Below are 15,038 nucleotides of genomic sequence, written 5' to 3'. Positions count from 1 at the left end.
GCCTTAGTAAATTTTTGACTAAATGATTGCAACAATCGAAGCCTTGATCAAAATATTCTAAGAATTATTCACAAGACTTATCATTAAGCAAAGTGTGATCACTATAGGAAGATAACTTTATTGAAGTGACAAGTCAAAATGAAATGACCTGGAATTGTTTATCACTAAATTGTTGTGTGAACATAATATAATACGCAGCATCATGTCTGTCTGAATTATGAATACCACGAGTTCTGATGAAAACCGTGGAATAAAATGGACAACTCGAAATCAATTAGAAGATTTAGACTTTACAGATGACAATGGCCCTTCTATGCTATACATACCAACAAATGCAGATGAAGACAACTAGTGTAGCAGCAACTTCTGCATCACTGGGCCTCAACATACAAAAAGGGAAAAGTAACATCCTCAAATACAACACTGTGAAAACCAACCCAGTCACACTTCATGGCGAAACTCTGGAATATACAGAATCTTTCACGTACCTGGGAAGCATCATCGATGAACAAGCAGAATCGGATACGGATGTGATGGCGAGGATTGGGGAGGCAAGGGACGCATTCCTTCACTTGAAGAACATATGCAACTCAAAACAACAGTCTGTCTACCAATATCAAAGTCACAATATTCAATATGAATGTCGAGACAGATTTCCTTTATGGAGCTGAAACATGGAGGACTACTACAACCATCGTCAAGCATGTGCAAGTATTTATAAATAGTTGTCTACACAACATACTCAACATCGATTGGTTGGATACGATCAACAACAGTCTGTTTTGTGAGAGAACGAACCAGTTTTCATCTGTATGGGAGATTGGGACTAGATGTTGTAATTGGTAGGACACGCATTACAGAAATCACTTACCAATCTACGTCAGGATAAAAGCGCTGACTTGAAATCCTGAATGTAAACGGAAAAGTGAAAGGTCAATCCACACATTTTGTCGGGAATTGGAAGCAGACATGAAAAGGATGTATAGCAACTGGAAAAGATTGTCCAGGACAGAGTTGGATAAAAAATACTAGTAATTGGTCTATGCTCCTCCATGAGGGGTTACAACAGTAAGTAGGTAAGTAAGTTATATCTGTTTAAAGAGAATAAATATCCGACACTATCAGTAAAGGGAGGCAAAATCTGACTCACACGTCCGCATCATGTCTCCTGGATAGTGGGACGAATGATTCATGAACTAACGTGAGCGGTAACCAGGTGGTGGAGATCAGGGTGATCGCTAACTTTTACCGATACCCACAATCTGATTACGAAATCCACAGAGAAAACCAGCACAATTACATTTTGATTGGAAAACGACAAAAAATTTACAAAAGTGGTGCATTTAACGTACGGTGTTGCTCGTCAAATAGAAAACTCCAACGGATTGCAGAAACAACTATTTTAGCCTCGGTAGTTGTGCTGTGCTTCGATGTGACCTCTTTCTCTTCAAAAAGGCCTACTAGGCTTCACCAACTTGTTTGGCTGCAAGGCGGGATATTACAAAGCACTTTTAGAAATTACAATTTCGTTTTGGAAACATTTTATGTGAACTCAATATATTTCCAGTAAAAATAGAATAGAGATGAGTAAAAGATTATTCCTTTTAAATGAATATCACTTTCATATTGTTCCTTTAGAATTTATATAATATTTCGATTTTAATAATTTTATGATTTCTTGAGTTCAGCTATTACATAATATCAGAAGGGGTTTTGTGGAGATTTTTACAAATTTCAATAGTTGAAATCATGAGCCAATTGAAGCTAGAACACCATGGAAAACCTGGAAACACTAGACGGCTTTTTCATCCTAGTATGGGACTTTTCAACAGTGCGCATCCACGATTCCGCAACCTGCGAGATTCGAACCCAGGGTCTGTCGGCCTTGCGCGCGAGCGCTTAACATCTAGACCACTTAGCCGGTAGGCATCCAACGGTGTTAATGTTTAACTTCAACCAATCCACAAAGTTGCGCCACCGTAGTTGAATTTCGACATTAATACCGTTGGATGCCGGCTCTGTGGTCTAAAGGTTAAGCGCCTGGAGCGAGACTGATAACACCTGGGTTCGAATCTCGCAAGGCGGGATCGTGGATGTGCACTGTTGAGGAGTCCCATACTAGGATGAAACGGCCGTCCAGTGCTCCCAGGTTTTTCCACGGTAGTCTAGCTTCAATTAGCTCATGATTTCAATCAGTGAAATATTATGTAATAGATGCTCAATTTATTCGAAATTATCAAATCAAACCCTGGTAATGATGCCTATTACGTAATAGATTGAATAAACGATTAAAAAACTAGATACAATAACATAAAACATATCCAATAGAAGTTTACGCTATTCACTTAATAACTTAGCTCTTTGAATTTGAGAGAATCAATGAGAAAACAAAAACAAACAGAATTCTAATTTAATTTGTACTCCCAAGTGTGATAAATATGATATGTATGAAAATGGATGAAGAACTTTGAATGATCTTTAAGAATGTGTATAATTTTCAAAGTTTCAAACTTTGAGTTTACCATGATCTAAATTTTAACTATTCATCATAAGATTTTATGATCTTGATTCTGATGCTTGTTAGAGTTGTTATTGAGTTTTTTCTAAAGAGTCCCTTTCTAGCATGAAATCTCTCGTTCTATTACAACTTAAGATTTTGTGATGGTCGGTATTCCATATAATCCTTAAAATTTGTATACAGTTCGTTTTGGTAACTGTCATTGGATAACGCCCGTACGGTACATTAATCAGAAGGCGAATACGAAGTGTTGATTATGTTTATTATGGGATCACACACACACAGATATCCAAAATTACAGGTGCGTTAAACAAGCATGAAAGAGTTGTGCCGGAAGGTAAGCAGGCAAGCGAGCGAGCGAGCGAGTGAGTCAACGAATATGGGTACGAGTAAGCGAGTACAATTAAACGAGAGAGAGCAATGAATATGAATAACATGGACATATATATATATATATACATAGTGAAATGAATGAATCATCGAATGAATTAAGCGGTTAGTAGTAAGGCTAGCATCGTGAATAAATGAGTAGGCAGAAAGCAATGCTTAAGCATACATGGTCATACATTCGTAACAATAATAAAGATACAATGATATAGATAAGTTGTTGTTGTACCGATGACTCTATCCGTTAAATAAGTTAACAAAATGACTTAACCGAATTACATGTGAGCCAAATCAATTGCACGTGAGTTGCTATAATTTCTTACTTCATATCATCAAATAAACTGTATTTATCATATTTATACATTAATTACTATTGATAGTTAAAGTATAGTGTTTAAAGTAGAAAAAGAGAATAGGTCATATCATTAAGCGATTCGGTAACTTCACTAATCAAATTAGTAATCAAGAAATTTCCGCATGGAACTATTTAGTCTTACTTACTTATGCCTGTTACTCCCAATCGAGCATAGACTACCAATCAGCATTCTTCAACCCACTCTGTTTTGAGCCTCAATTTATACTTCTTCTCATATCTGTCTCCATTTCTCAGCGTAATGTATTCTTTGATCTTCCACTTCTCATTTGGCCTTGAAGATTCCAAGTGAGAGCTTGCGTTGTGATCCAGTTGGGTGCTTTCCTCAATGTATGTCCTAACAACTTCCAGAGTATCTTTTTGATTTCTTCCGGTTTGTTCTTTCCTACAATAGGTTGTTGCCTATAGTGTTTAATCAATGGATCTGAAGTAATTTGCATAGAAAATTGCTAATCAACACTTGTATGAGTTCTCATCGTTCTCCAAGCTTCTGCCCTATACAGTAGAACTGTCTTGACATTTTTGTTGGAAATTGTGACTTTGGTGTTGGTTGACGGACTGTTGTTTTGAGTTCCAGATGTGTTTTTTTCAGTTGTAAATATGTTGCTCTTGCTATGCTAATCCACACCTTCACATCTGCATCAGATCCACTGTGTATTCAATCTATTAACACCATATTACAATGTCTATCTTATTATATTAATGAAGCTCACAACTTTCCATTTTCAACAAATTGATGATTTGACCCATTTTTTTCTTTTGTATGATTAACATGTATGTGCTAATTGTTCATTGAATGAACAGATTAGAGGTGATAATTAAGTAACACTTAAATCATGACTGAATTCATAATATATATTGAAGGTGAAGTGTGGGACAATCGAATATACTTGGATACAAAATTACAAAAATCTGAGAATCATATAGTAAATACTTCATTTGCAAAATGTTAATTAACCATCTAAAACTTGAATGTTCTTTCGTTTTCACACCAATCATTCTCTGTTCTCATTCACTTCTTTTAGACCCTTTTAATCTTCTGCCGTCAAGTATTTCACTCTTGATTGATGTTACATACTACTTATCTCTGTCGATATCAGTAGTATACACTACAGTACTAGTATTATTACTACTGTTACAACTACTGTAGTGAACGAGAATACAAGTGAGGACAATCAAATGTATTGTAATTCAGCATTACAGAACATCATGATAAAATTTGAGAACCATATAGTGAATAATTCACTTGGTATTGTTTTTAATTGAATCTTCCAATTGATTTTTAGGACTGCAATTGATCAGTCTCTTATTGGTATATATGCATATTGTGCGTATCGCCTCGATATTGCCTTAATTTACAAGCATTATAAGCAAAGATGGATAGTTCCAGAGTGAACATCAACTCTGAGATGCTAGTATATCCAGCTGACTAGTCCCAAATAGGACGAAACGCGCGTCCTGGATTCCACTGCTAGCTACTATCCATCTTTGCTCATATAGTGAATAGTTCATTTGCAAAATGTCAATCAATCGTCTAAGACTTCATTGTTCCTTTGTTTCCATATGAATCATTCAATCTTCTTATTCTCTTTCCTTCGATCTTTTTTAACATTCTGTCACAAGGTATTTCACATTCGATTGATGATACATACTACTTATATCTGTTGACATCAGTAGCACATACCATAATATTTGTTTACACCGTAAAATAACAACTATGAATATTTAATGAAGCGCAAAAATCAGTCTGACGGGAAAGGATTGCCTAGGATAAAGTTTGTTGGAGAATGCTGGTGGGTGCCTATGGTACTCCACGAGGGCCAACAGGCGTAAGTAAGTAAGTAAGGGGGAATTACGTCCCGAAAACCAATAGAAACGAATAGTTTTTATTAGGACCATGAACCGATTGATGTTAGACCATCGTTGAAAACCTGGAAGTACTGGACAACCGTTTCATCCTATTGTGGGACTCCTCAGCAATGCACGTCCACTACCCCACTCGCAAGATTCGAACCCAGGGCCTTCGGTCTCGTGCGCGAACGCTTAATCTCTAGATCACTGAGCCGACCGGCATCCAACGGTGTTAATGTCTAACCTCAATCAATCCATGAAATCGCGCGACCATCTTCCATTGTACTGAGGTAGATACCTGTCTCAACCCGACACGGACTAGCTCCGCTGGACATGGCTTATAGGATATAGAATATTAATGTCATAAATAGTTATAAGCAATCAGAATGATGATAGTTTTTGGAATAATGGTTATTGATTACTTATGTAATATGAGGAAGATTTATTTAGAATGAAGAAACATAAGTAATAACAAGGTATTCCAAATTATATTCATCTAATGAACGAGAAGAGAAAATTTATCACACTTCATTCATATTTCCAAAGTTGCTAAAAATTAACTACGGATTGCTTATAGATCCAAGAGTTGAGTTTCACTTATCCGAACTAGTGACCAGATCAATGTGATATCGGTTGGTGCTCAATGATCAATTAGTAGGAGGTCCATTGCTACTTGATAAGCTTATTAGTAGCGTTCAGAACTAAAAAAAGTGATTGATGCTTGTTAGAATCTGCATGGGGTTACTTTGATGAAATATGATGAATAGGACAAAATATAGTTTCAAGGCCTTTTCCAAATCACTAAAGAACACATTACACCAAGAAACGGAGACAGACATAAAAAGAAGAATGAACAACAATTGGATAGAACTAGAAAGGAAAGCCCAGGACAGATTAGGTTGGAGAATGCTTGTCAGTGGCTTATGCTCCTTGATTAGAAGTAACAGGCGTAAGTAAGCAAGTGAGTAAGTAATATTAGGTTACTATCTTTTCATTATAGATCCTTAGGGAATATAAATTTAAATGGTTTGTAATTCATACTGAATCAAAGTATTGCAACTTCCAGATCTCTTGTGTCTGACAAATGACTATTTCATTGTTTACATTATAAACTCCAGTTTATTTACATAACTGATTTCTATTAGAAGGGGTTTTGTGAAGATTATAGTACTTTCAATAGTTGAGATCATGAGTCATTTGAAGGTAGACCAACGTGGAAAACCGTCCAGTGCTTCCAGGTTTTCCATGGTGGTCTAGCTTCAATTGACTCATGATCTCAACTGTTGAAATAACTGATTTCATTTCCTTTGTCACTAATGACAGTAAATGGAGTATGGTATTCTACAATATTCAATAAGAAGAAGTTCTCAGTTAAAGTATCAATCAAATATGAAGTGTAATACAGACCTATTGAATAAAAATAAAAGGTGAAACTACAATTTGCGGACGATTTTTAAGTGACGCCAAAGTGACTTTGTAAATGTCCACCTAATTACTAGGGCTAAATGAGCATTATAAAGTAGTGTGAAGAATAAAGATTATAATTTACAATTGATAGTGTTGGGACAGTTTCTGAGAACTACGACAGAGCCTTCAGAGAGCCGTTGAGGAACCAAAGAGTTCCATTCAATCAGAAATCAATGGAGCTTTATTTCATCAAATGAATGAGCGAAATTCACGCCTAAATCCAAGATCTTTTATCTTATAATTGATTGGTTTCTTTCATAAATTATACTCTCGTCAAATAGAACTATACTATTGATTAGTAGAATGTAAAGATTTTCTATACCATTCTACATTCAGATTTTCCATTAAATATTAAATCAATAATTAAAACAAAGTTATTTATTACTTTCCTATTGTGATATTAATTTGTAAGAACAAACAAACAAAAAAAACTGTAAACAATCATATTCTATTGAATGGCATAATTGTTCACTATACAGAAATGTAAATAATTGAAATATATTAGTAAATGGAAAGAATTGTCAAGGACAGAGTTGAACGAAGAATCTTGGTGATTAGTGACCTATGCTCCTCTATGAAAAGTGACAGGCGTAAGTAAGTAAGTGAGGAAGGAATGAGGGAAGGAATGAAGGAATGAAGAAACGAAAGAAATAGGTAACTAATGAAATAAGTAATAAATATTCTAAGGGGTTTTGTGGAGATTATAGTAATTTAAACAGTTGAGATCATGAGTCAATTGAAGCTAAACGACCATGGAGAACCTGTAAGCACTGGACGGCTGTTTCGCCCTATTGTGAGACTCCTCAGCAGTGCGCATCCACAATTCCGCCTCGCAGGATTCGGACACAAAACCATTGAAGTTCAACCGTGTCTGTTGTGAGGTGGTAACTCACTGATAACAATAGTGGATGTGTCGCTCAATTTCGTGGATTAGTTGAAGTTAGACATTAACACCGTTGGATGCCAGCTCAGTGGTCTAGTTGGTTAAGCGCCTGGCGCGAGACTGATAAGCCCTTGGTTCGAATCCCGCGAGACGGGGTCGTGGTTGTGCACTGCCGTGGAGTCCCACAATAGGACGGGACGGCCGTCCAGTGCTTCGAGGTTTTCCATGGTCGTCTAACTTCAATTGACTCGTGATCTCAACTGTTGAAATAAATAAATATTCCTATAAATTTTGATATAAGTTTAATTGTTCAAATGAATAAATGTTTGCATTGGCTTTCCGATTTCTGAACTGAGGTATAGCTATATAACATTCTTCTTAATACTTTGCTGACTGATTCTGATGTTGATCTTAAGTCATGAATATCAGTTAGGTTTATTTTTGACACATATTGATCATATGTGTATTGTTCTAAGATTAGCAAATGTGTAAGAGAGAATAAACCACCTTCCATATGAAGAGGAAATTAAGAAAAGACGATGGAAATGGATAGGACATACATTACGCAAATCATCAAACTGCATCACAAGACAAGCCAAAGAACACATTATGTCGGGAAATATAAGCCTATATGAAAAGGATGAATAAAAACTGGAAAGACTTAGAAATGATTGCCCAGGACAGGGTTGCATGGAGAGTGCTGGTGAGTGGCCGATGTTCCTCCACGAGGCGTAACAGGTGTAAGTAAGTAATTGTGTTACAGTTTATTTTGAATAGATGATATTCAGGTGTCATTGAAACCCAGGAATCATATTTCACTTTATTTACGGCTCGTTACCTGAGAAGTACCTGTAGCCCAGTATTGATATTCATATTGAAAATAAAAGTGTTATTAGAAACGCTAAATTTGTTATCTACTGAACTACTAAGTACAGATATTCAGAAGGTCTGGCCTATCAATCTATCACTTTGAGTATTGATTACTATTTGCATAAACAAAATCCTTAGTCCAAGTTCTAATAAAAACATCATTAGTGTGCAATGTTAGTCGAATACACAAACCAGGGTGACATATATACTGTATTCCCTCCTCTTTCAAATATTTTCTATTTACTGTCATTCCTTGATGATAACCAATTTTTATAACTAAGGATAACTGGTCCTTGGAAAAAAATGAATCAAGAATTGTACAATCCAACATTGAAACCATTGACTATATATATGGGGATTTATCATACACCAAAAAAATGGATCAAAACTATAAATTCACTTAGTGTTGTTTTACTTGTACCTTCCGATTGTTGTTTAAGACTGCAATTGATCAGTCAATTGTTGGTTTGGACTCCGCAGATGACGTGACCTCTTATACACAAAGGTAGATGAAGGGAATTAGTGTAGGAGAAGCCTCTACACCGTTAGGCCTCGACATACATAAGGGAAAAAAGTAACATCCTCAAATACAACACGTAAAACACTAACCGCATCACACTCAATGGAGAAACTGTGGGAGAGGTGAAATGTTTCACGTATCTGAGGATTATCGTCGACGAACAATGAGGATCTGATGCAGACATAAGGGTGAGGATTGGCAAATCAAAGACAGCATTTCTACAACTCAAGAACAAATCTGACCCAATACAAATGTCTGCGAGATAACAACAAATTCAGAATCTTTATTACTAAGGTCAACACAGTTCTACTATACAGAGCTGAAACGTGGTGAACTACTATCATCAAAAATGTACAAATATTTATAAACAGTTGTCTACAGAAGATACTCAATATCCGTTGGTTGGAAACCATAAGCAACAATCGATTGTGGAGGAGATTAAAACAGCTTCCAGCTGAAGAAGAAATTAGGAAAAAAACATAGGATGTTGATAGGAAATATATTGAGAAAATGAGCAAACTACGTCACGAGAAGAGCGCTCACTTAGAATCTACTATGTTTGAAGCGATTACAAGTTAACCTACTCTGCGAACGGAACAAAGACTTTGTCACGAAAGACAAATAAGCTAGCTATTCTGATGCGTCCCAGTCCCGCTAGTTAGAAAGAGAAGTTCAAGTTTGAAACGGGTAAATATATTCCGCAAGCAGCCAGAAGCACGAGCAATGACGACAAGTCTAGTCGGGAATACACTTATTTATTTATTGGTTTGTACACCCCCATCTTCGATTGATAATTAAAATAAATCACATATATAAAAAATACTTCATATAAGAATATCGTATGTTACACAGAACAAAATGTCAGGGGAATACGAAAGCGAATCTTTCACCGATTGATCATCAAGTTGAATTAAACGGAATTATTGTTGAGTAAAAAACCATAATGAGTAATCAATCTTATTTTGATCTTTTATCCCGCCATAACAGAATCCTGATGAGAAGCAGAAAAGAGGAAGACCAAATAATACACTACGTCAGGAATTGGAAGCAGAGATGAAAGATATGAATATGAACTGGAAAGGATTGTCCAGGACAGTGTTTTATGGAGAATACTATTAGTTGGCCTATACTCCTCCACGAGGGTTAAAACATAAATTCTAAACAAATCGACATTATTTATAGTTATTATTAACAAGTCTTCACAGTCAATAATTTATTATAATTCATTATTAAGGACATAACTCATGCTGGTCAACTGTCATACAATGGACATTTATGTTCTATTTGTCTACACAAGATACTCAATATCTGTCGGCCGGATACTATCAGCAACAATCTACAATGGAAGAGATTGAAATAGCTTCTAGCTGAAGAAGAAATTAGGAAAAGAAGTTGGAAATTGATGAGACATACATTACGGTAATGAGCAAACTACATCACGAGAAAAGCACTAATTTAGAATCGTGATGGGAAATGGAAAAGAGGAAGATCAAACAAGACAAGACATTACATATGGATTTAGAAGTTAATATAAGAAGAATAATTAGGAGATGAAAATAACTGGAATGGATTACCAAAGACAAGCTTAAATGATGAATGCTAGTGGGCGGTCTATACTCCTTCATATAGGTTAAAACATAAAATATATATCATTGTAAACCACATAACTTATACTGATCAACTATCATACAATAAACATTTAAGTTCTCCTTATCTACATAAGATACTCATTATCTGTTGGTCAGATACTATCAGTAACAATTTACTGTGGAAAAGGACAAACCATATTCCAGTTTGAAGAAGAAATTAAGAAAACCAGTTTCCAACGAAGGAAGAAATCAAGAAGAAGCACTGGAATTGGATAGGACACACATTAAGGAAAGCGCTCAACTACATCACAAGACAAACTCTCCTATGGAATCTTCAAAGCCGAAAGAGAAGTGAGAACACAAAGGGAAAACCAAGGTCCTCAAATTAAAGACGGAGAACAGCAGTTTAATCACTCTTGAAGGCGAGACTCTGGAAGATGTAGAACCCTTCACATACCTGGGAAGCATCATCGATGAACAAGAAGGTTCAGATGCAGACGTAAAGGCAAGTATTGGTAAAGCAAGGGTCGCATTCCTACAATTGAAGAACATATGGAACTCAAAGCACCTTTCAATCAATATCGAAGTCAGAATCTTCAATTCGGACGTCAAGGCAGTCCTACTGTACGGAGCTGAAACTTCGAGAACTACTACAAGCATCATCAAACATGTACAAGTATTTATAAATAGTTGTCTACACAAGATACTCAACATTGATTAACCGGATACCATCAACAACAGTGTTCTATAGGAGAGGACAAACTAGCTTCCAGCTGAAGTGGAAATTAGGAAAATTCGATGGAAATGAATAGGACATAGATTACGGAAATCATCAAACTGCATCACGAGACAAGCCCTAACTTGGAATGTTGAAGGGAAGCGGAAAAGTGGAAGGCCAAAGAACACATACATGAGAATAAAAAATGAACAAAAATTGGATAGAACTAGAAAGGAAAGCTCAAGACAGAATAGATTAGAGAATACTGATCAGTGGCCTATACTCATCTATTGGGAGTAGTAACAAATATAAGTAAGTAATCAATAAAGAATCAACTGTATGATACTTACTTTTGTTGTATTCAATGTTTTATTGATATTGAATTTATGTTTTATATTTTTAATTAGATTATTATTATGATTATTATTATCATTATCATTATTATTATTATTAGGGAATTTTTTATCGATTATAGTACTACTATTATTATATCTATCCATCATCATTGGATATAAATCCATATGATTTGGTAATACATTTTGATGATAAGAAATTAATGGTATTGGTGATATAGTTGTTGAATATGATTTTGATTCACGTCTTATTAATTTTGTATTATCTAAATATTTAATTGTACGATTGAATTTTTTATTAGTTAATAATAAATCATCAATATGTGAATCTTTTGATGTATTCCCCATGAATTCTGGACTAATTGATGAAGATAATAATTGTGAATCCATATTATTATCAATTGGAATATTGATTGTTGTTGCTGTGGTGTTGGTGTTGGTGATGGTGGTGGCGGTGGTTGTTGTTGTTGTTGTTGTTACTAAGGCTTTATCACTATGTAATAATGGAATATAATCACTTGATTGATGAATACTATTATTTCTTGTATTAAATGGTGTTAGAATAGAATAATTATTATTGCTATATGATTTATTGATTTTATTTAAATGTTGTTGTTCACTATTTGATTGTAATTTATATTTTGATTGTTGATGATAATTTACCGATGATCTTGTAACCATACGTGGTCGTAATGATTGTGGTCTATCACGTTGAAATTGTTCATGATATTGATTATTTTGTTGATTAAAATCAATATTAGAATCTTCTTCACTTGGTAATGAGGTTGTATGTTTTAATAAAATTGATCTATTTGTATTATTAACACTATTATTAGTATTAGTTGTATTAGTATTAGTATTAGCACCACGTTTATCTAACACTAATTCATGATCACTATTTGATAAATGAATATTACTTTCCATTCTAGGCTGTCAATATAATCAGACTTATTGATTAAATATTGGTGAAATATGTTTGGTTAATTCGTCTTCCTCTTCTTTTTTTTCCTCTTTCTCTCTCTCTCTTTATGTATATATATATATTGGGACTGTCCGTCTTCTTCTTTTTCTTCTTCTCCTACTTATTACAATTGTGTATCAATAGTTTCTGTGCCTATATATGATTGCACAATATTGAATGAATTTGGTTACATGTAATCCGTGTTTAGTTTATTTTTTTTTTATTTTTCAAGCTTTGTCAGACAACTTTTTGTATTTTTCTGAGAAGTTACATAACTGTTAACATTGATCCCCCGAAAAATAAAAAAAAACAGCAACGACAACAGCAACAACTTTGTATATACTTTTGTATGTATGAATGTCAAAAGTATAACTAAGAAAATACTTTGTCTAATATATAATGGTGTATGTCAAATAATTAATTATATTATAGCACATTTCCCCCCCCACAACAAAAAAACAACAAAAAAATCAAAACACCAATCAGAATTCTGCAATATAATTGGCCAATTAAATTCAACCTTGAGAAATACATTCAAGGTCATTATATAGGAACAAACACATTTGAATTGTCCGCTTCTAATTATAAACATATAAATGTACAATTTAAATAGCTAATGATATGACAGAAGAGTTTAGTTTTAGTTAAAAATTTTACAACATCAATTCATGTTGAACAGATTTCTATTTTGGATTTTTTTTGTATTTTTAGTTTCCATGTCAACTTGATGATAAGAATTTGTGGTTATTAGGACTAAGTTGTTAAGTGAATTAATCGATGATTTTTAAAGCGAACGGTACTAGGTTCAAATTGTCAAATAGATGTTAATACTGGGATGCAAGTATATCCAGCTGATGAGTCTTAAATAAAATGAGATGCGCATACTGAATTTCACTACTAGTCCCTATGCATCTTTAATTATAATACTTAAAGGCTACATGCAATATCGAGGCAATCGGCACAGGGTACACATATACCAATAAGAGATTGATCCATTGCACTCCTAAATAACAATAGAAAGATACAATTAAACAACAATAAAACTTCACCGCATTGCACAAGTTAATGGATGTCAGGACTCAGTAGCTAAGGGAATAATGTGATAGCGTTTGAAATGAACAGTACTGGGTTCGAGCCTCGAAGTGACTCTCAATTTCGAGATGAAAGTACATCCAGCTGAAAAGCTTAAATAGGATGAGATACATATCCTGGATTCCACTGCTAGTCACTATCCATCTTTGTTTAGATTGCTTGGGAATTAAGGCAATATCGAGGCAATCCGCATAGGATGTACATATGCCAATAAGCGACTGATCACTTACAGTCCTTAACATCAATGGGAAGATGCAAGTAAATAATACCAAGTGAATTTAAGTTGAAAATTCCTCAAAAGATAGTTTTTTTAATTACCAGTTATGATAAACATCGATTATTATTCTCGAATTGGAAGGTTTATTACTTCGCTAAATAATTTTATCATCTCTGTCACTGTTATCGTAACAAAACTGTTCTCGACGTTCTCAAGGGTAATTAATGGATATCGACTAATACTATTAAGTTATATTGATGACTGAATTTAGATATTAATACCCTTGGATACCGGCTCAATAGTTTGAAGATTAAACGTTCGGATGCAATAGTCAAGCAGCTGAGTTCAAGTCCTACGTGTACACTGCTGAGGAGTTTCATACTAAGATAAAACGGCTTTCCAGTGCTTACAGGTTTGTAATGGTGGTCTAGATTAGGTTAACACATGAATTCAACTATAATACTGTAATACTATCTCCAAAACTCTTCTTAGTGATAATATAGGTCTAGTGATCAACAACACTTAACAAACATTACTTACTTACTTTACTCCTTAAATTTTTTTCTTAGCAACAAAAAGACATTATTAGATGAATATCCTCAATAGTTTGCACTTACAAACATGTATACAATTAATCTCAGATCTTTCAATTAGTTTATCAAAGATGTTTTTTATAAGATCTGTTAGTTGAAATCAATTATCCAACATTCTTAATTCATCCAATCGATCTCATTCTATAGTATCAAATAAAAATCACCAAATCAATCAATCTTCATAGACTATTCAACTGAACAGTAACTTTATTTTTTAAGGAGGATACTAGGTAAGAATTAATACGTAACTAAGTAATTCAGTTATGTTTACTACAAAATACATGTAATCACAATTGATTGATCACTGAGTGGTGATCAATTTCATGTATGTCAAGTCTTTATTTAGTGCAGATCGAATGCTATCGATCATGTTGCAATGTGCCCGCCAATCTAGATGACTCGGCACTGCCGGCACTATATATTGAGATTAGATGGTAGTTGGGTATCACCACCTAGTGATCAATCAATTGTGATTACATCTCAATCATACAGGAGGTCAGTCGCGGCCGGGATAGCTCAGTGGTAATGTCTCTGACTGTGAAGCAGGGTGACATGGGATCGAATCCTCCAGGGAGCACCAGTTCCGTCAAGATTACATGTACACCTTACTGACGAGTGCCAAGTAGCACGATACCTGGGTCCAGGG

General features: G+C 34.7%; 1 protein-coding gene across 1 annotated transcript in view; it reads right to left on the bottom strand.

Annotated features, from left to right (window-relative positions):
- Positions 1 to 12,901, bottom strand: part of MS3_00011102 (uncharacterized protein) — a gene marked incomplete at its 3' end in the record, with an annotated part of 67,125 nt that extends 54,224 nt beyond the window's left edge. The window contains exon 1 of the mRNA XM_051219508.1: positions 11,527 to 12,901. Coding sequence (XP_051064673.1) covers positions 11,527 to 12,453 — 927 coding nt within the window. The 5' untranslated portion in view covers positions 12,454 to 12,901. The remainder of the gene's footprint in view (positions 1 to 11,526) is intronic.
- Positions 12,902 to 15,038: the final 2,137 nt, after the last annotated feature.

The sequence above is a fragment of the Schistosoma haematobium genome, chromosome 5 (genome assembly GCF_000699445.3).
Source record: "Schistosoma haematobium chromosome 5, whole genome shotgun sequence".
NCBI classification, from domain to species: Eukaryota; Metazoa; Platyhelminthes; class Trematoda; order Strigeidida; family Schistosomatidae; genus Schistosoma; species Schistosoma haematobium.
This window is presented reverse-complemented; position numbering and strand designations above follow the sequence as displayed.